General features: G+C 55.3%; 5 protein-coding genes across 5 annotated transcripts; 3 read left to right on the top strand and 2 right to left on the bottom strand.

Annotated features, from left to right (window-relative positions):
* Positions 1-986: 986 nt before the first annotated feature.
* C8Q71DRAFT_708362 (P-loop containing nucleoside triphosphate hydrolase protein) lies at positions 987-2,825 on the bottom strand (the record flags this gene model as incomplete). The annotated part of the gene is made up of 7 exons (XM_047920615.1): positions 987-1,018; positions 1,075-1,202; positions 1,272-1,442; positions 1,498-2,044; positions 2,092-2,303; positions 2,359-2,669; positions 2,718-2,825. Coding segments are annotated over 7 exons (1,509 nt in total), but the record flags the coding sequence as incomplete, so codon positions are not given.
* A 150-nt stretch (positions 2,826-2,975) lies between these two features.
* C8Q71DRAFT_708888 (uncharacterized protein) lies at positions 2,976-3,137 on the top strand (the record flags this gene model as incomplete). Its single annotated transcript, XM_047920645.1, has 1 exon — positions 2,976-3,137. A coding segment is annotated over one exon (162 nt), but the record flags the coding sequence as incomplete, so codon positions are not given.
* A 1,464-nt stretch (positions 3,138-4,601) lies between these two features.
* On the bottom strand, positions 4,602-6,369 carry C8Q71DRAFT_69681 (uncharacterized protein). The gene is made up of 3 exons (XM_047919936.1): positions 5,374-6,369; positions 4,849-5,317; positions 4,602-4,787 (listed from the first exon to the last, which is right to left on the bottom strand). The coding sequence occupies exons 1-3, from the start codon at positions 6,092-6,094 to the stop codon at positions 4,610-4,612; spliced, it is 1,368 nt and encodes a 455-aa protein (XP_047778454.1). The 5' UTR covers positions 6,095-6,369; the 3' UTR covers positions 4,602-4,609.
* Positions 6,370-11,223: 4,854 nt separating this feature from the next.
* Positions 11,224-14,614, top strand: C8Q71DRAFT_69524 (uncharacterized protein). The gene is made up of 17 exons (XM_047919908.1): positions 11,224-11,449; positions 11,504-11,537; positions 11,596-11,696; positions 11,762-11,925; positions 11,998-12,087; positions 12,171-12,255; positions 12,314-12,332; positions 12,390-12,468; positions 12,519-12,729; positions 12,786-13,092; positions 13,149-13,257; positions 13,304-13,334; positions 13,385-13,478; positions 13,527-13,607; positions 13,661-13,705; positions 13,764-14,477; positions 14,537-14,614. The coding sequence occupies exons 1-16, from the start codon at positions 11,352-11,354 to the stop codon at positions 14,310-14,312; spliced, it is 2,097 nt and encodes a 698-aa protein (XP_047778453.1). The 5' UTR covers positions 11,224-11,351; the 3' UTR covers positions 14,313-14,477; positions 14,537-14,614.
* A 2,865-nt stretch (positions 14,615-17,479) lies between these two features.
* Positions 17,480-20,663, top strand: C8Q71DRAFT_69459 (uncharacterized protein). The gene is made up of 16 exons (XM_047919900.1): positions 17,480-17,714; positions 17,776-17,809; positions 17,862-17,962; positions 18,022-18,191; positions 18,275-18,418; positions 18,472-18,550; positions 18,603-18,621; positions 18,677-18,755; positions 18,807-19,017; positions 19,070-19,370; positions 19,429-19,531; positions 19,584-19,614; positions 19,665-19,758; positions 19,812-19,892; positions 19,946-19,990; positions 20,039-20,663. Exons 1-16 carry the CDS (start codon positions 17,644-17,646, stop codon positions 20,465-20,467), a joined length of 1,992 nt encoding a protein of 663 aa, XP_047778452.1. The 5' UTR covers positions 17,480-17,643; the 3' UTR covers positions 20,468-20,663.
* The last annotated feature ends 78 nt before the right edge of the window (positions 20,664-20,741 follow it).

The raw sequence follows: 20,741 nt of genomic DNA, 5'->3' as shown, positions 1-20,741 counted from the left end.
GTGACACACGCGACGCGGTGGGGACCGTGGTGACACGGATCCGGTGGTGCCCCTTTCCACCGCTATGCGATATCCGAATGGCATGACTTCATGGCGAACGTCAGACAACCCCGACCATGGCGCACATACAAGGCACGCCAGTACCCTCCGCGTAACAACATACACCGGCCTCGACATCCCCACAACCTGAACGACTGGCAAGACATCGATCCACACGTTCACCATGGACCGCGCACCACCGCAACAGAAGGGCATGGTACGTCGCCGACACATACATCCTCGCAAATGTCGCGATAACCAGGCCATGTTCTCATGTAGATGCTCGCTGTCGCCGGCGCGCTCGCACTTGGCGCAGCAGGGCTCTACTACTCGCGGCCAAAGTCAGGAGTTTCCCCGGAAGCAGCAGCGCAGAACAACCTGAGGGCTGACGACAGTACGTCTTCCCGTGTCCATCACGTTTTCCCAGGACTAATCCCCTCGGTGCAGAGAAAGTCGATGCGAACCCGACCGCACAGAAAGTCGGGGACGTCCGCGAGAACGCCAAGTAAGAGGGCTTGCAGACATCGTGGAAGGGAAGAAAAGCACAGCGCGGATCTATCTTGTACATTACCTACTGCCCGATGGATTTGAGAAAGCGATACCAGTGCGCGAGGTCGATGGTCCTTCAAAAATCAAACATCAGGAAAAATAGTGTTAAGGTGTTATACATATCCATTCACAGCCCCAGCCTACGGCCAAGGCGCCACACGCTGCTACAACAACAGCGCCATCACATCAGCATCTAGTTCCCAGTGTCCACTCACCCCACGCTTAGCTACTGCTACAATGCGTGCATTACGCTACATAGCTGTTTTACACCTCGGAGACCCATGGCGATTTCGTCCTCGTCCTTGTCCTCGTCTTCGTCTTCGTCCCCGCCCTCGGCTTCGCGCACGCCTCCCCCAGTCGTCGCGCGAGCTGCATGGTAAACGCCCACTGGGAGGAGCTTATTCCTCGAGGAAGAAGTAGTTACCGGAAGCTAGGGTGGTAGTCGTGAGCACTGTAGAGGACGAATGTGAGATAGACGAGGCATACCTTTCTGCTCACGGTCCTTGACACTGTGCATCTTGTTCACCCGTGGCCGGAAGTTAGTCGGGTCGCGACGGAACGTGATCTCGAGCGATGCAAGGAACCTGTTCATGCCTGTCAGCAGTGACTGCGGTCTACATGTGACGCGCATTACAGGTCATCAGCAATCATGGAAGGCAAAGGAGAAGGCGAGGGGCACGTACGGGGTGGCCGTGGCTGCGATGGCTGGCTTGCCCTCGAAGACGATCACACGGTCCGCGAGGTAGGTGGCCATGATGAAGTCGTGCTCGATGATGAACGCCGTCTTCTTCGCATGGAGGATGAACCGCTTGATGACCTTGCTCGCAATGATACGCTGCTCCGAGTCCAAGAACCTGCGCCAAACACATCGGTCCCACGCACCACACAGCAGCAGGTCGAACGACTTACGAGCTCGGCTCATCGATGAGGTACACCGACACGTTCGGCTTGCCTAGCGCGAGGACAATCGCGACACGCTGGAGCTCACCACCCGAAAGGGTCTTCACGTCCTGGTCCAAGATCGGGTCCAGATTCATCGGCTTGATGACGTCGGTGTTGAACTGCGGGTGCATAAACGCAGCCTTGATACGCTTCAGGAGGAGTATGCGGACGGTGCCGGGGAAGCTCGGCGCGATCGTCTGCGGCTTGAGCGACACGTTGAGCGACTGCTTCAACGTCTCCTCGTCGGGCGTGTCGCCCGCGAGCAGCCGCACGAACGTCGTCTTGCCTGTCCCGTTCTCGCCCAGCATCACGATGATCTCCGAGTCCGTGAACGAGCCCTCCTCGACCGTCAGCTTGAACCCGCCCAGCGTCTTCGTCATCGACGGGTACGAGTACTGCCGCGTCTTGTCGATGATCAACTCCTCCGCCGTCTCCACCATCTTGAACGACAGCGACTCCTCACGGAACCGCAGGTTCTCCGTCGGGATGAAGCCGTCCAGGAAGATGTTGATACCTGCCGGGGTTCAGCGCGCGCTGGGCGTGAAGCGGCGCGCGACTTACCTTCGCGCACGGAGTAGGGCATTGTCACGACACCGTACATCGACGGCTTGCCGTACAGACAGCAGATAAAGTCCGAGAGGTAGTCCAAGACAGACAGATCGTGCTCGACCGCGACGACGTAGTTGGCCGGCGTGAGCAGCTCGCGGATCACCTCGGCCGCCTTGAGTCGCTGCCTGATATCCAGGTAACTCGACGGCTCGTCGAACATGTACCTGTGCGAGAGTGTCAGGAAGATTAGAGTCGAGGATGAGAGAATGCACCACGCACACGTCCGCCTGCTGGATACACGACATCGCGATCGCGAACCGCTGCAACTCTCCACCCGACAGCTGCGACACCTCCCGCGTCAGCACGTCGTTCAGCTCCAGATCGTCGCACATCTTCTGCTTGTTGTCCCGCTCCAGCTTCGAGTCGAGCATCTGCGACACCGACAGCGTGCCCTTGATGGCGCGCGGGATGTGGTCGACGTACTGCGGCTTGATCAGCGCCTTCAGGTTGTCCTCGAGCACCTTCGTGAAGTAGTTCTGTAGCTCCGAGCCGCGGAAGTACTTGAGGATCTCTTGCCAGTCGGGCGGGTCCTGCGGGGAGGTCAGCGCGCGCGTGCACGGACAGCTGGCTCGACGCACATCGTAGCGGCCCAGGTTGGGCTTGAGCTTGCCCGCGAGGATCTTGAGCGCGGTGCTCTTCCCGATTCCGTTCGTGCCGACGAGCCCGAGCACCTGGCCCGGGCGCGGCGTCGGCAGCCGGTGCAGCTTGAACGAGTTGGCGGTGTAGCGGTGGGTGACCTCCGAGTCGAGATTTGTGGGCAGGTTGATAATGGCGATCGCTTCGAAGGGGCATCTGGTGGGTAGGTCAGCGGTAGGTTCTGCGAGAGCTCTGGTACGCACTTTTTAACGCATATACCGCAACCTATACAGAGGAACTCGGAGATGAAAGCGATCTTGTCTGTCGGCTTGACCTCTATACAGAGCTTGCCTGCGCCGCGTCAGTACGACCATCGCAACCTATCCGGGGATCAACGTACCCATCTTGACGACTGGACATGACTATTCTCTCCTGAATCATCTCCTCGATCTGCGATGGACGATTCGGCGTACCTTCTTGCATTCTTGCGCGCATCGTTTGGGCTTACAGCGGTTGGAATCGACGATGGCGATACGGGTGATTTTGTCTGAGGACATATTGCGAGATTGTCCTCGGCAAGGTGATGTGAGGTGAGGGGTAGGAGGAAGACTGAAGAGAGCTGAGTGTTACCCGACCGAGCGCGCTGCCAAAGCATGCGCCGACGCTCAGATTTTCGGCGACCATCGCGCCAGCCAATCACAGGTCGCTAATCAAAAATCAAGCCACGGGCCCACGGCGGCCCGGCCCGCCGAGTTGCTCTGCTCATTGCTCAAGGAGGAGGTGGAGGAGAGTATAAGTACCACCACACATTCGTCTGATCAATAATTTCTGGCTACGGATGCTACGTTTTTTACTCAACCTCTGTGTGACCAGGTTGTGAACTGAGAATTGTCGGATAGACTGTGTCCGTTACCCCCGTCAGGTGTAGTCTATGCGAGATGAATTGAACATTGGTCATGGTCACTCCCTCAACATCATGCGTGCTTAACATATGTACATGATGTACACACATTCGACTTACAAGTCTGTATGAGCAATGCTCATTGATCAAATGAGAAGCAGAGACATATCCCACCGCTTCTGACGTTGATGCTCGACCTGCTGCCACTGTAGGATCGCAACTACTAGTACTATACTATCGCGGCTTCAAGTTGCGTACTAGGCCAAGCGAGATATCAATATGTCGGTGAAGTCCTTTCAGTGCGCGGTCAACAAAGGCGGCCAATGAGTCCCAGCCACAGTGGTCTCGGCGCCGGTCTAAAACGGTTGAGGCCTAGGCGAGCTGTTGTGAGTGACTGGCCGCCTGTAAATGTGGTCACTGACTCGCCGCCTCTGCATACAGACCACTGGCCGCCCAATTCAGGTCGTATATGACTGGAAGCTCGCCAACTACCTGCTCATCAGGCACGCAAGCACGGAGTAGCTCTGTAGTCCACCCGCAAACGGTTTTGCCGAGACGTCTCAGCCTTACCGGCCTGACCGTCCGCGTACCACTGCGGCGCTGTGAGTGACCCTGAAAGAATATCAATCCAGAATCTATTGCATGGCCTTGGAGGTACATCTGATCGTAGGAAACTCGGCTCACAAGAAACAGAAACAGAGGCTTGCAAGCTTGAACATTAACTGGTATCTTCTGCAGTGGATGAGTGACCGTCTGTTTCGCATGTCGTGCTCGACCCGCTGCAGCACGGTGTTGATGAGGGACGTTTCGGCTCGTATATACGGACTACGGAGCTTTGTGCCAAACAACGAGGACCTTCTTGAGTGCCATCAAATCCTACTCTGCAGTCGCTCCGTTTCAGGCCCTGACCTCCCAGACAAGTACCAGACATTTGAGACCATCCTGACCAGGACCGTTCGGTGGCTTCTCCTTTTCTAGGATCGCACTGTATAGCTATGGCGGCTTGAGCAGTCCGAGTGGAAGATACTGGGGATGGTAGAGCTCTTTCTGATCCGTGTGCAATAACCCTGACGCAAATTCAGGATCATATGGCGGTTCGAGCAGTCCAACTGGAAGGTATTTGGGGTGGTAGAACTCCATCTGATGTGCGTACAACAACCCGGACGCAGAACTAGATAGGAAACAGCAGTCAGCACAAGAACAGACTCGGAGACATTGTACTGCCTGCCGACCTGGGGTCCAACTCTCCGTATGATGGCGAGAGGTTCCAATAAATTGGCGTAACGGCGAGAATGCCCCGCTTGTGCCAAGGCACGAGTAGTACGCGCATGTATGGGACGATCTTGCGCGTGTGCATCTCCGCAACCATCTTGTTTACTTCATCAGATGATAAGTCCGTTGAGTCTAGCTCCACCGTCGCCTGTACCTCCCGCAATAGATCGAAATTTGAGCGCTCGAGAGCGTCATAGAGGGGAGGTCGGCCGCTCCCAGAGGCAGCGAGCGGAAGCATCTGGCCCGCCGCCGCCGCCGTTCTACTAACGATGTGGAGCAGAACTCGCTCTACATCCAAGCTTCGGACGCGGAGAGCAGCTCTTCCATGATGCCAGGCCACTGGATACCCATCGTTTCCGTTAGACGCCTCGACATGGTCATCTCCAGAGTGCGAAGACGGTAATTGAACTGGAGATCGACGTGCTGACGCTTCTCTGGATCAACAATGGTCATTTTACAGCCCAGGATACGAGAGAGCGACCCACCAAGGCGGCCCTGATGTTCATGAAAGTCAAGCAACGCTCCGCCGATGAATTCCAGGAGTCGGTTGACGGAAACGATGCTTTCGAGCGAGTCTCGCCAGAACTCTAGATGCGCTATGGTCCGGTACGCAGAAGATGCAATGAGCCAATCGACTAGGGCCTCCAGCACCGCAGCACTCAGCTGCATGCCGATGGCTAGTGTCTGGAGCCGTAGGCTCTGTGGCCCAGTCGCGTGCACGAACTGTCCCTCCTTCCCTTCCTCCTGTGCACCCGCACTCCGCGCGAACTCCCCGCGCGAAAGCCATAGGTGGGTGAGGCGCGGAAATGCGCAGAGCACCCTCTGCAGCTCCGCGACGCTCGAGAATCGGAAGCCTTCGATCTCGAGCCTCGTTACGCTTTTGAATGACGAGAGGTAGCGCGCGAAGGTCGGGTGCATGAGCGGCTGGAGGCAGGCGTGGAACGCGAGGCGCTCGACTGCGGGCATCGCGCGTCCGAGGGTAAGCGGGACTGCGTGACAGAAGGGTGGACCCCTGCGATGTGTTATGCGCAGCTCCCTGCTTGTCACGAGGCGGGCCCGTGCGGCGGGACTCGTGCGTGAGATGGTGCTGAACGCGGAGCGCTGCTGGATCTCGACGGTGCGGTAGAGGAGGCGGATGCTCTGGTGGTACCAGGCGTGGCAGACGAGCGCAGCACGGTACAGCCCCATTTGGTCCATCTGGTCCATGATGTGCTCGTAGACATCGAGCGGAATCCGTTGGCTGAGTTGCTGAGAGAGCTGCCGGAGGCCTTGGCGACTCGCAGTCGTACTCGGTTTGCGCCCTGTGCTTGGATTAACCGTGACTGGACTGCCTTCCGGGAATGGTACCACGTACAGCCTGCTGCGATCACTTCCCAGCGATACTCCGGGTTGTATCGTTTGCTTGGTACGACATGTGCAGAGCTGAGTGCAGCGCCGGTTGCGTTCGCCATGGCTAGACTCGGATGCGCATTCATCGCCAACGATGAGTCACTGTAGGTCGTTAAGAATCAGTATGCAATGTATCGGCGCTCCTTGAAGTGCGCGGAATCGCGATGACAGCACGGAGACAGCTGACGCGGGCCGAGGCGCAAGTGACTGCGTGCTCATGAGAAGTACTGCTACTCACTAGAGGTCAGTTCGACGCAGAAGACAGTCAAGACCTCAGGCCCAGGAGGAGCGCAAGTTCGATAAGCCATTTATACCCGCCGCCATGCCAACGTCCGCTCTGTAGGTGACCTTGGCGCGATCATAACCTAGGTTTGTAGGTACAATGATGTTAGACAGATAGCCCCATATGGCAATTAACGAACACGTACATGGTTCAGCTGCACCATCCCCGCTCATAATCATATCGCCCTTGGAATCAACCCAGGGCCATTTTATGCCACGATGTTTGCTAACGTGCGTAGACACCCGAGTGGTCGATAGAGTACGTACGATGAATCCTGCCGTCAATAAGTCAATACTGTTTGACGGCCCAATCCATATCAGGATGCCACGTACACTTCCCAACCTACAGTAGTTTTCGGTGCGCTCCGCAGGAAATAATGTAGCTGGTTGGCAGGAACTCGGCGGAAAGAAACTTGCGCCGGCCGTTACCTTCCGTCACTACTGAGTCAATTGCCTCAGGTGGCGCAGTGCAGAGCTGCATATGCAGAAGGCATCTTATACAAGACATAAACCAACATCTGTGAGCGGTTGGAGGAGTGAGAGGTCAGGACACAAGCGGCAACATACCGATTCGCGGCGAGTATGCGTACTGCCAGTGAGGAAGTTCGAGCTCTATGTAGGAGGTACATGCTGGCTGGCACCACAATGAGTGCTCGAGCGCACGGTTACAAGATCGCTACAAGGGTGCAGCAGCTGAGATGATGTCGTCGATTATGAAGGTTTTCGGCACGCGTAGTGAGTCAGAGTAGTTGAAACAGCCAGCACATCGCGTAGACACGCGAGTCTCGTGACCGCGTCAGGAGCTTTCGCGTCACGCGTGGCTCAGTGGCAAGTCGGGGCCGCCCGACGATGCTCACTGCTCAGTGCTGCTGCGAAGCCTCTCTTTCTTTCGCCAGCGAGCTCGCTGTGTGATGAGCCCGATGCGACAAGCTACTAGTCTGTGTCACTGTCTGCTGCACGCCAGGTGCCCGATGGCTCCTTATTCGGCACTGCGATATCACCACGGCGACTTGGAGCTGCTCAAGCTGTTCCATCATGTCAGCAAAGTGAAGCAGAGTGTCATACACACGCTTGGCGCAAGTGCGTACGTCGCCATCGCACCTACGAGGTGATTCCGCGATCCACGGAGTCTCATATTCAACACTTCGTTCATTCTCTGGATGTTCGCTAAGATATCCCCGCCGGCGGGCCGTGGTTCTCGGACGGTGAACCGGTGAACGCAAGACCCCGGAAACGAGCGTAGTGGCTCGGAGCCAACGAGGCGGTTGCTGGTTGAAACAAGACTGAACTCGAGGTGTGCAGCGGTTCCGAGACGAGCCCGAAGTAAGCCTGAAGAGCTCTGCGACGCTTCGGGCCTCAACAGACAATGTGCTGATTTGCGGCTAGATGCACCACACTTCACCGGGAGTCAATCTTGAGGTATGTCTCTTGATCAAATCTCTACTCGAACCTGACATTGTACTCATCCTGGACGTCACAGCGACTTAGGCCATTTATGGGCCAACGCGAAGTTGAGATACAGGGCCTCAGGTACATTGTGGTCACCAGGTCACTACGTGCAGAATGCTTGGGTTTACTCAGGAGCCATACACCGAGGCGGCCGCAAGATTTTCGCGTTAGGTTAGGCACGAACGTTGAATGTGTCTACCGTGCATTTTGGCTTCAACGTCTATGGTGAGCACCAGTCTCATGGTATCTTATCTCAACGGCTATCGCGCCCTTGCGCCTCATTCACAACGTGGGTTCTGCTCATTGTGGCCTCACCTCAGGCTGCGGAAGCCCTGACGTCTGGACGCCCCATGATCACGTATCAGGGAAAGGGTAGTCGAACGACGCTGTGGTGTCGCGTCTCCGAGTTGGATATGACATGAGTAGCGTCATGACCAGTGGGCGGGATCCACTGGCAGACGGCCATTGGGCATGTTCATACACGCACGTTGCGCTAGATGCAGAACAAGCAGTTGTCAAGTTGCAGTGGCAATCATGGAGTCGTGCCGTACGTGGGCAATTTCGGCAGCTACAAAAAGAGGCTCTACAGCCCCCCAGTCTCCCACTTCTTCGCCCGAGGTTGTCGCGCTCAGACGCCGTGTGAAAGCCATGTTTGACAACGAGTGTTGTCGGGCCTTGTCGGTTCACGCCGCATGCCGACTCGGGGCTGATACCATGTATGCCGACCCAGCATGTGTCGAAGGTAAATGTGCTTCTCGGTAGAGACCAATCTGATAAGCGTGGTCTGGCCTCTCTCGCAGACAATTTTGCATGCGGCGAATTGGAGTACAGCGGCACGTGTAGCGATCAGGGTGAGTGCATCGTCTTCAGTTGGAAATTACCGGCCAATGATAGCATCTCCTCAAGATGATTGTGAGGGCTACGGTTTTCGTGACACCAAGTGCATAGAAGAATAGCCAATGGGGCGACGCCCGAGCTCAGGTCCCCTCCAAACCTGGGCTCCAGTGAAATCAGTACGTCCATCGTTTGCGATTCGTCCGAGGGGTTCTATCCCCGCGTCTCGACCTCTCATCACCGTTGGCTTTGATGAGACAAATCTAAAAAAGCTTACGCGACCACGCAGCTTTCCACAATGGGGCAACAGTCGGGAAGACCACTTGTCATCCAGCCATATACTATGTGGACGGTTTCCTGCACTCACAGCGCCGTCTTCGGCTACCCAGCTGATGATCGACACGGTCGAACGATGCCTGTGGGCGCGTCTCGCCAGGTCTGCCAGTGGGTCTGCTCGATAAGCGGCGACTTCGGACCTCGCTTGCCAACATGGACGCTCTTCGGCGGAGTCTAGGGTTTCAACGGACTTCGTGTGGTCGCCTTTACTACTGATATGTCTCGGTGACTTGAGTAGATCCCAGGTAGCGTTCTCCATGCGTAGTGCTGAGTCGCACTGGTATTTGACGTCACGGATGTACTCCAGTGCTTGAAGCACATCTTCATTATTCTCAGCGCGTGCAGTAAGCTTCCTGCGAGTATCGCCTTGTGTTCTCACTAACGGCTCTTGTGTAGTGATCGTACGGTCCCCCGGCAATACACTACCAAGACTACATCTCCCATCCACTCAGACAAGAGAGCAATGATTTACGGCGCCCTCTACTCAACCTCCAACGGAGATACTCCGCCTGTATGGGACCCCCACACAAGTCATGCGCCATGTGGTCGAGCAGCCGAGCGGCGCAGACAGGAAGTGATGTGAGGACAGTTCTCTGCAACGAATCATGACCTAACTTCAATGAGATTGCATAGCAATCAGCGCACCGCTTCAGTCTCACTCTCGTATTCCGTCGACTGTATACGCGAATTTCGATGTCCCGGAGTGCAACTCATCCGACTTTGTCAAGTCCCCGCAGCATAGGGTACTCTCTGCGACGATTCCTGAGCATTAGGTCAGTGGCCCGGCGTTTACTTCCACCGAACTACGCTGGTGACTGCGCTTCAGGCGTTCTCGCCATCGGAGACCCGTCGTCCCTTCGAACACGGAGCTCGGATCAACAGCTGCCCGATAAGCTTCCACGCAAACAGTCCTTGTCCCTGGATGTCATGTTCGCTGGGCGGCGTTGCGCCATCAACTCCGCCGCGTCAGTAGAGATTGTGGTGCGTTGTCTGAATTGCAAGCTGATGACATGTCATAACCTTGTTCAGCTGCGAGGACGACGCTGGATGACGCACAGCGTGTTTCAGATCCCTGATCTAGTAGCAGCGCCGCCAGAACATCGACTACAGTCGTCGATCTTCTCCGCCCTGCAGAGACGGCGAGGAACTCCCGACATAGTGAAGAGGACGCGGGTCATTCTCTCGCGTGTCCTGGAAGCTGCCCCGGCTCGACGGTGCTGTACGCCCACAGCCACTGCAGAGTCCGCGGAGCGAATGTTCAAGCAAGCGCGTCCGCGGTATGCCTATTATAAGTCGTCTAGTCGCTTCGTCCCCACCTACTTACTAGTAGGTCGATGCTAGGTCGATGCGTGACTCGGAGACTGATGTTACTACCATTCGCGACCCGTCAAGACACGCCGCATAGCCTGGAGGTTGATCGGGAGGGGATCTGCTGCGCAACGCACAGAGGCGCCCACAATTGTATTCGAGAATCCCAAGCCCATCACTGCGCACACCTGCCTGGTCTGTTGGCTCAGCTCGCTCCGGTGAGCATGGCTAGAACGCACCAAAATGGAGTTTGAGAGGTTACTCCGAGTTCCCGAGCCACGCATCATAGTACGTACGGTGTGGGAGTCGTTACCACAGCAGCTTGAATTTGCAGTACAGTGCATTGTGTTGTCTGGGTCTCCGGAGCCGTGCGTGCCGTCTGAATTAGCCCCAGATCTAGTGGCTCACGGCTCACGAGGCTTCTGGACGGTGCTCGACGCTTTTCCGACGACGCTAATCGCGGCTGCTGTTCGCGGATACGGTCCCAGCTACACGGTGACTTACGTGTAACGCTCAGAGCTGAACATAACGTAGCTTGTCTGACACTATTCGACATCCAGATCTCGTTTCCCTCGTGCTAGATCTTCCTGATACGGTGTGAACTGTGCTCGCCGGACGAAGAGGTAGCCGCGCTCCAGCGAACACGGCAGCCGTGCTGATCCAACAGAGAACACCGTGACGGTAGGTTTTCACGGAGTTGATGCACCGAGTCCGCATGTCATGATTTGACCAGTATCTACAGAGTTGCCCCTGATTCAGTGGATATATATGCCACTCGTGTCCAGTCCTTTTCATCCATTGAAACCGTCCTCCGACTTCCACGCCTCGGTTCCGGCCAATAGGCTGATTCAGCGGATACAAAGTTATGTCTCGGCCACAGGAGCAGAAAAGCTCTCCTCGTCAAGGTTCAGCGGAACGGGAAAAATCTTCGTCTAGCTCATCGGTTCCTCCTCCTCAGAGACCGTAAGCATTCACTGCCGTATCCTGATGAAAGCTGATCACTCGCGCCGTTAACAGGTCAGGAGCTTGTGTGCAGTGCAAAGCACTCAAGGTAAGTCATGTCACTTCTTAACCTCACGTCAGGCAGTCTTCTGAGTTGATATACTTAGATTCGTTGCGAGTTCATACCGGAAGAGGATACGTGTGTAAGATGCAGGGCCAGTGGCACCGAATGTGTTTCGCGAGGTCGCAAGAAACGAAGAGCGGCACCGTACGTTACCCCGTTGTTCCCCTTCATTATGCCCATTCTCCACATTTCCGACTTTTTCCATGCAGGACACAGGAAGAACTCCAGCAACGTTCACAGTCTCAGGACTTGCAAATCCAATCGCTTCTGCGGCGGCTTGACGAAACAAAAGCGCGTTCCAAAGTGCTCCATTGTCTTGCTCAGGCACAAGCGGAGGCCGACTCTATGAGTAGACGCTCGCACGAAACGTATGGTGAGTTGGGAAGACGAATCACAGTGTTGGCTCAATTTGATTGATGTGCGCGCCCTTATGCACGACGATCAGCAAACGTATCGAGGGGTCGGCCAACCGCATACCCCGGAGCGCCTTCGAACCCCGGGCTACTGGGACAAGCAAATTACGCGGATAGATTTGGTAAGTCTTGTGCGGCGTGCAAAGTAGACGCCCTAGCAGACGGTAGAGCAGCTACTGACATTTGTTATTGGCCGACAACGTAGCAAACTATGCAAGCAGCAGCAACCAACCTGCCATTCTCCAAAGCGGGCTATTTGGCCCTCTTGAGATCACTGCGCTGTTCGATCTGTGAGTACTACCATGCTATGATGCCCTTTCATATGTACAACTGATTTTTGCGCGCCAGATACTTCGACAGAGTACATGTAAGAAACATACATGTCTCGCGATTGACCCTGATCAGTCCCTAATGTCTGTCATAGGCATCCTTCGCGATTCTTGATCCTGAGATACACACGCCGCAATACCTGATGTCTAAATCACCCTTGTTGTTCACCATGAGTAAGTCGATGCAATGCTGATTATCGAACGGCTGTTCATGATATCCACAGTACTCGCGATTGCCACACGCCACTGGCAGCCTCGACCAAAGCTCCATCAGCTTGCGATGGCATATGCCTGTGAGGCCGTGACACAGGCTCTCATTGATAGCTGCCATGCTATTGAGACCTGTCAGGCTTACATTCTCCTGACCGTCTACCCAGCACCATTCCAGCGGTGGTTTGAGAATCGAAGCTGGCTACTTATCGGGGCTTCCATTCGGTGAGAAATTGATGACGCCTGTAGCCTCGCCAAACCCTATACTTACGTCGCGGAAGAATGGCGCAACATCTACAGCTGGATTACCCGCCGCCACCGGAAGTTCCTGAGCGCGAGAGGCTTAACCGCATCAGGACCTGGTTCTTCATCATGGTAGTGGACACGTCGCACTGCATTCAACGTGGGAGGACGCCGGCGAGGTCACGGAGCGACTTCACCAACCAAATATTTGATCTCTGGTATAGGTGCTCCACTCTGAATCTGTCGTATGACATCTATATCGTGGCCTACTTGGATTCAATGCGGCTCGCTATACAGCTTCTGGAAGCTGTCCAGCCAGACAGGTCGAATCCCGACTTGTGGGAGGTACGTCTTTATCTGTTCGCATGTCCGCTCTATTCGACTCATACGACTGCGGTGAGGAGCCTGACGTCCTTGCCCTCGTGCGGGAGTATGACTACAAGATCACGCAGCGGTACAATCACTGGCAGCAGCGTCTCACGGAGCAGCACAATCCCGCAGACTGGCGAGGTGAGAGGGCATCTCTCTGCGCTGGACATGGGCTCATTGTTCTAAGTGAAAGCTGAGCGAGACACCAGGTTGACTCTGTAAGCCGAAGCGTTCTCATGTTGCCCGTTACTTACTATTGGTCTCACAGGAATACGTGTCTTCAGAGACTCGTAGTCCTAGGTGCCGGTGTTCACTGGTGCCTGAAGAAAGGGGTCGCTCTTGCTCCAGATATCTTTGACTCTGTATGTCTAACCATCTGACGTGTTTTCCACATCCTTACGCTGCTCCAGTCGGTCCAGATAGCGAAAACCACGCTACGCATACACATCGACCAGCTGTATCCCAACGGGCACCTGCGCTACGCCATCGAGGTGGGCATGCCGAACTGCGATCCTAGAGCTGCATTGAAATCACCCTGTTTTAGCCTCAATTTCTGTACGTGACGTACACGGCCGCATTTCTATTGAAGGCACGTAATTACATGCGCAAGCTCCGCCGGACCCGCAGTCTGACGTAGATTTTCACAGCTGCTGGACCCGCGCTTCGCCACTCTCGTGGACCGCGCGCTCCGCGACAGCATCTTGACAGACGTGCACTCACTCATCCGAGTATGGGCGTCGGCCGATGTCGCTCTGGACAAACAGCATGCCCCCTACATTTACTCGCGCTTCCTCTCGTCGCTTCTGAGCAAGTATCTTGAAGCACAGAATGCAGGCCCTGATGCTTCGGTTCATGCGCCTCTAGACTTCTCGTGGCCACAAGGACCTCGTTCGGACAGCCCCCAGGGCTACGATGTAGGTCCGATGGGGTATCAGACAGTCTTCGATGCGGACCCAGCACAATTTGTCGAGGCCTCGCAAGGAGGAGACGCATTTGCCTTCCAGAACTTCGTGACGAACGTCAAGACTGCTCAAGCGGGATGGCAGATGTCTGAACCCCAGCCGCTGACCTCGTTCCACGAGCCATCGTGGCAGGCAGGGTCGTGGTGCGAAGACCTGCAGCAACTTGGCGCTGCAGCTTGGGACCATCCCGCAGGAGCGAACACACTGTATGAACGAACTGTATTGTCAGGCTGATCGATAGGGACCCCTCACGCCTTCGGACACATGTGCATATGATGTATAATATCTGATTTGCTTTGGTTGACGGACATGGATGTAATTGTAGCACATAGCGCATATCACGGATGAAGCCTGGCGCGCGGAGCGACATACCGGCATGGCTTGCCCGTACTACACATCGTGAGCGAATGTCATTCTCGTGAACTACTTCATACTGACTGTACTTGGGCTTCGCTGAGTTCCGGGACTCTGCCTTCTCACATGCGCCTTCGTACGCGAGTTCCGGGTGTCGTGCACGAGTGGGTGGGAGAAAGGGGGTCTGGGTGCCTTGCACCGCGATCCGCTTGATCCACCGATTGACTTCCTGGCCCTCGGTAACATTGCCGTCGTGTCTTCCATCGTCTCCCATCGTGCGCCGCCACCTTCTTCGATCGCGTGCTGGCAGTGGTACGCCTTGAGGCTTGCCATGAGCCAAAGGGAAAGTCTGGCGATCAACTGGCGATGGGAACGTTTACGGAGGCCAGCTTCGAGCATTATTCATACATCTTCTTGCCTTCTATTCATGAGCAAGCCGTGTCATAATGAAGCGTACCATGTTGCAGGGCACCGGGCAGCGCGTCTTCTTCACCGTGCCGAAGTCCCATCGGCACCGAACATGTCTGAATACTCTCAGCGATAAGTAATTGGCTTACCACAGTAGTGAATACGATTCACCTTCGGAATGAAGCGGTTCGGCAACGCGCGACGATTCTCAGTTAAGTACTTACGGAGCAGCGACACCTGGGCCTTGTATTGATCCGAGGAGCGACAACCTGCATTCGGATTCCGGTGTGCACATTGCTCGCGGGTCGAAGCGGACACATGGCTGTGGGCGCTGCACAGACCCGCGCTGGCAATTATAGTAGAGACACTGGTAAACGCACTGGCATGGAGGGGTCTAAAGTCATTTGAAAGTGAGGATGACTGGAATATGTAACATCGATAGCGATACTGGGCTCACCAAGCGAGTATGACAATGTTAACAGTGCCAGCGGCCCACACACAGTGAGGCTGAGTGGGGTACGTCGCGATTAAATTCAATGCTCTTTCAGTGGGTAAAGACAGATCATATCGTGATATAAGTGATTTCAGCCTGGATTCAGTGAGGTCCAAGATGTCCTCGTTGAACTGAACACATTACCTGTTGACGAACCCACCAACGCAGTAACATCATCCACAAGAGCCTGTAGTACGTGTACTAATACTACACAGCTGCAGTACTAGTGTCACACGGTGCGGTGGTGGCGGGCTGACAGTGGGCGCTAAGCCGATTCAGACTGCGTGGAATAGGCGCCGGATACCCGGCACGGGCGAGTGCCCGTCGTCGGACTTAAACACGACGCTAACTTAACGGTCACCGTCCTCCTGGTTACACACCTGGCTTCCCCTAAGTTTGCATGAGTCGCGCCTTTCATGCTTCAAGGGAAACATACCGAGAAGATACGCAGCCCTCGCTGTCCAAGCAAGTTATCATCTCGACTAGAATCCGTGGTCTCTTGCAAAACATCGCCACGCTCGCTACTTTGAACCATACATGGCAAGTTGATTTGGGATGGATGAGCTCATCACCTTCTGATATTGTTCCCAAATACCAGGTCCATTGTGTCAGTCGCCCCGTGCCTGGGGTTTCGGACTCCCGACGGACAGCCTGCAGCGTGCATGAGCTCGATCGAGTCAGCGTGTCTCGATGGTTCGATGTATGCTCCGCAGACCACGCATACTGTTAGGTTCTCGGTAGCATGTTCTATGTTTTTGTCATTATGTTTTCTATGGTGGAAGCAATGAACCTAACACTACACGCTGATATCGCATATCCTCAGATACATTCGCCCTAAGGCTTATCTGCGTCACCAAGACTCCCAAGTCACCATCCCCACCGCTCCCCACCGTTATGAGCACACCAGCGTTTATGCTTCGTCCCACCGAGGATGTTCAGCGCTCAGCAAGACCACCGGCTACATATGTGGCGATGGCTGGTACCGACCGATGACCGAGTCTTCGGCGCCGTCAGCACCAGCCTTGCACATCCCCATACGGACACTTTGTCTCTCGCCGGATATCAAGAGGACAGGGCTGACCGAGCGCCGTATGACGACGACAGCGCGGACCAGGCGCGGACCACTGGGACACTGTGACTCGGACATTGGTGCGTGCGACCCATCGCGGGTGGCTCGACACTGCCAGGGTATGAAAACTGGGCCAACGTCTAGTCTCCCGAACGCACAAAACATATCGAAAGGTTCCGACCTGCTAGGCACCACAGCTGTGGCCCCGACCGCGCGAGATGCGGCTCCCGACCTTTGTGGAATTACGGACAGGCCTCTAGCCCGTCTTTCTGGCGCCTTCCGGGTGATTCAGAAGTAAAGAACCGAAGGTCAGAATCAAACCTACATAATAGTCGTCGTGGACCCTGTCGGGTTGACCTTCTGAACGCATATGTGGCCAGATGAATGTCGCCTTGCAGACCATGTCTTGATCTAGCTGTGCAAATAAAACCAGGCTAGACCCAGATGAGCCTCCAACTTGCGCCCCTCGCGGCCTCCCTCATGGCCACTGCTTTTTCAGAGGCATTCAGAGCCCTTCATATTCTACAGTGACTGACGCTGTTCGTCAGGTTCGACTCAGTCAGTGCAAATTCCCGCGTGGCAGCTGATCCATCATCCCTTTGACTGACGCAAACGCTGCGGTAGATCTAGCAATCAGAGGAGCGGTGCATTCGGTTCTTGGGCGCGCCCAGAGTCTGTGTCTAGCGCCCCAGGTTCAGGAGTACAGACATCGTGATGAGTTCCTCCTCCTGAGATGGCCAACTCGGACTGGGAATGGAGCTGAGGCAGGCTTTGAGTCGCTTGTACGTCCAATTGCAATGCATTCTTCGTCGACCGAAGCAACCGTACCCGGTACCGGCGGTCAAGCTAGCGTTCGGTGGAGGACGAGTCAGAACTCTGTTGCGGGCGCCGCGCGAGGACGATGATCATTGATCGCAAGCCGTATCGACGATATGATCTCCGGTGTTTCGGTGTCTTCCTTGCAGCCCGGACCGCGAGTGGGTCAAGGCCAAGCCTACGGTCTACGCGTCACGGCGGCGGCGCCCACTCCCAGTACGCGTATACATGACCGTGACGGCGCACATCCGAAGCTCGATTTTTTGCTGAGAGCGCTGATGGGGTGGAGAGGGTGAATGGCCTAGTGTATATATAGGCCTGTGGTTCGTCGAGAGCCTAAACGCGACCGTGATCTTCAATACTTTACTACCCACGCACATTGAATCGAGCGGGCATTCGCTACCTACTCGCGACTTCAATCTAGTATGTCTGACACAGAAAGCGATGGATCGAGCAGCGATACCTACTCCTCGCGGAGATTCGTCGCAGACAAGTCGTGAGTCTCCTGTTCCACTCATTCTTCCCCGGATGTCGTATCGATGTTACATGAACTACAGGACCGGAGCTTGCGCCAATTGTAAGACACTCAAAGTGGGTCTGACACACTGCACAAACGCTACACGCTGACTCATATTCCTGCCAGATCCGCTGCGAGTGGATCATCGACGAGGGCATATGCGTGAAGTGCAAGTCGACAGGGGCAGACTGCATGACCCATGGACGTAAGAAACGCCGACCCGCAATGTCAGCACTTCGACCCTTCAAAGTGCTTCGGCTGACGCAGGCTGACGATTGAGTCGTAGGTCTCATGAACAGCTCATGAAGCGCTCGGAGGCGCAAGACGCTCATATTCAGTCGTTACTGGGCCAACTGGATGGTCTGAAGCGACTCACCGAAATACGCAAGTTAGTGGCTAAAGCGAGGGATGAATCTGCGGCCCTGATGGCAAGGTCCAGCGGCGTGCCAATGGATGGTGAGCATCTCTATGCATGTTAATAAGCCTGGCCGCCGGCGGCCGCCCGGCCGGTGCTGACTGAATTCTGACGCTCGATGCAGTCTATCCTGACGAGCATTTGCCTTCTGGGGCAGCAAACGGGCGTGATAAACGGGATCCCAGCAGAGCTCATCAGTCCTCCGTGCCTTGCGTGGAAACTGCAAGAACAACTGCATCGTTCTTCCTCCCGTACTACTCAGCCGTAGGTCAGTGAGGCCTGTCGAAGTCTACGATTGGTGAGTAGTTGATGACCGGACAGATTGGGGCACTTTCATCTGTCCCCCGATACTCAAATGCGGCCTTTTTGGGCCGGTCGAAGTAACGGCGTTGTTCAAGCTGTGAGTGATTTTGCCACTCGTTGAGAATATACCGGACCGCGCTCCTTGCCAGGTACTTCGACAAGTTATACGTAAGGCGCACTCAATTTTCGCCCACCGACAGGTATTGATGAAACCCGTCTACAGCCGTCCTTTGCCATCTTGGACCCTGCCTTGCATACCCCAGAATATGTCCTATCGAAATCATCCCTGCTCTTTACGACTGGTTAGTGAGCGTTGTCTCCTAGGTCATGACGATTGTTCAGCTACGCCGTAGTGCTATATGTGACGTCACGGCTATGGACACACCGTCCTAAGCTTCATGTGCTTGCCCGAGCGCACACAACCGAATGCGTCAAAGAAGCCGTCCGGGAAGGCTACAGGACAATTGAGACATGCCAGGCTCTCACTTTGCTGGCTTTGTTCCCCGCACCTCACAGGAGCTGGGTTGACCACCGAGGGTGGATGCTAATGGGCATCGCTATTCGGTACGCTCGCACTAGTATTTATTCGTCGCTCTGATGCTGATTGCACCCGTAGAATTGTCCAGGACCTCAAGCTGGATGAGCCGCCACCTGCGGACATCCTCGAACGCGAGAAGCTCAACCGTCTCCGAACCTGGTTTCAAATTGTCGCTGTGGATGCTTCTAATGCCATCCAGAAGGGGCAGCCAACCTGGGTTCAGAGGAACAACTTCACCTCCCAGATGACCGATCTGTGGTACCGGTGCTCCCCGTTGAACTCGCCATACGACATCTACTGTAGCGCCTATGCGGATCTGATGTCATTCACGTCAAACGTCTGGGGCCCTACGGGACCGACGAGCATGAATTCACAAGAAGTAGGTTGGCCCGCATGAATCTAGACGAGTTCTGTGCGACTCATTCTTCTGGCTGCAGGATGACGAAGTCATTGATACCATCTTGTCGTACCACCGCAGTGTGTGCGGTAGGGTTGAATTGTGGCAACAGCGCATCGCCGAGCACCACATACATCCCGCAGGTATGCTTGATTTCACGCACCATATTCTATCGCACTCAGGACGTTTGCGTAGTCGCTGCGCATCGCGACCCCAAGCTCAAACTGTATGTCGCATCTGCTTCCAGGGGCAATTTTCCGATTTACATTGCTTTAGGCTCGGATATGCTCTACGTTTGAGTGTCCTAGGAGTCGGGTTTCAGCATTCGGTAAAGCGTATGCTTTATCCGAATATGGAACTGCTCAATCTCGTATGCCGATATATTCCATCGGTCGTGCACATGTTGTACTCATTAGAAAGCAGGCTGTCGAGGCAGCGCGCCATGTCCTGGAATACGACACCGAGCACATCTACCCCACCGGTGTTTTGCGCTATGCCATCGAGGTGCGTACTATGGTCCTCCAAGGCGGCCGAGGTCTGAGACAACTCCTTTACAGCCACAATATATCTTCGTGACATACTCAGCAGCGTTCCTTATCAATGTGAGCACTTCAATTGATTGTCGACAACTCAAGCTTACCTCTCCGAAGCTGCTGCGTCCTTGTCTCGCCTTGTTGCTTCAAGGCACCATTCGTACGGACATCTTCCGGGAGGTCCGCACCCTCATCGAGGTATTCAACTGCAGAGACGTAGCTATCGACAGGACACATATTGCCGTCGTCTACGCAGGCTTCCTCGAAGCCCTGCTCGACCAAATCACGGCAGGGCAAGATCTCGCAGACGACCTGTCCGCCCATCCGTCTACTCCGACACCGAGCAACCCAAGCCTAGCACTCACCCACGGAACCACATCGGAGGCTCAAGGCTCCTCAAGTCATGTCGTGGACATAGAGTCGTCACAGGGCGCCGAGTTCACGATCCAGCGCTTCGTCGCGGACGTCACGACCCACCAAACGTCCGCCTATCCGGTTCCGGCAGCTACTTGGCACGGCTTTCCTGTAGACGAGGGAATCTGGTGAGAGCGAGACGGAGGTAGTGCGAGAGAGGAGAGTGCGCGATAGGGACACAGCGCACTGCCAACCGGTGCCCATATGTATATATAGCCTTGGATCCACGCGCATGGCGGACCGCGGCGATGGGTCTTCAATCTGGTCATCGTGCCATGTGCATTTAGACTCTCCTGTCAAGGTTCAATTGATCTGGCTTTCCTCGAGACGGCAGATCTGCGGTCCGGGTGCGATGCGCTTGTGGACGCATGTTGCTCAGCCCAGGATCGGGCTCACGCAGGGGGCG

The sequence above is a fragment of the Rhodofomes roseus genome, assembly GCF_022264815.1.
Source record: "Rhodofomes roseus strain CIRM-BRFM 1785 chromosome Unknown C8Q71scaffold_11, whole genome shotgun sequence".
NCBI classification, from domain to species: Eukaryota; Fungi; Basidiomycota; class Agaricomycetes; order Polyporales; family Fomitopsidaceae; genus Rhodofomes; species Rhodofomes roseus.
This window is presented reverse-complemented; position numbering and strand designations above follow the sequence as displayed.

Coding starts and splice junctions, on each gene's coding strand:
- C8Q71DRAFT_69459 (XM_047919900.1), top strand. CDS start 17,644: ATGTCTGACACAGAAAGCGATGGATCGAGCAGCGATACCTACTCCTCG. Junction 18,419..18,471: donor CCCGTACTACTCAGCCGTAG/GTCAGTGAGGCC, acceptor ATGACCGGACAG/ATTGGGGCACTTTCATCTGT. Junction 19,018..19,069: donor CTAATGGGCATCGCTATTCG/GTACGCTCGCAC, acceptor TTGCACCCGTAG/AATTGTCCAGGACCTCAAGC.
- C8Q71DRAFT_69681 (XM_047919936.1), bottom strand. CDS start 6,094: ATGGACCAGATGGACCAAATGGGGCTGTACCGTGCTGCGCTCGTCTGC. Junction 5,318..5,373: donor TGAACATCAGGGCCGCCTTG/GTGGGTCGCTCT, acceptor GATCCAGAGAAG/CGTCAGCACGTCGATCTCCA. Junction 4,788..4,848: donor TACGGAGAGTTGGACCCCAG/GTCGGCAGGCAG, acceptor TTTCCTATCTAG/TTCTGCGTCCGGGTTGTTGT.
- C8Q71DRAFT_69524 (XM_047919908.1), top strand. CDS start 11,352: ATGTCTCGGCCACAGGAGCAGAAAAGCTCTCCTCGTCAAGGTTCAGCG. Junction 13,258..13,303: donor CAATCCCGCAGACTGGCGAG/GTGAGAGGGCAT, acceptor CATTGTTCTAAG/TGAAAGCTGAGCGAGACACC. Junction 13,335..13,384: donor CGAGACACCAGGTTGACTCT/GTAAGCCGAAGC, acceptor TTGGTCTCACAG/GAATACGTGTCTTCAGAGAC.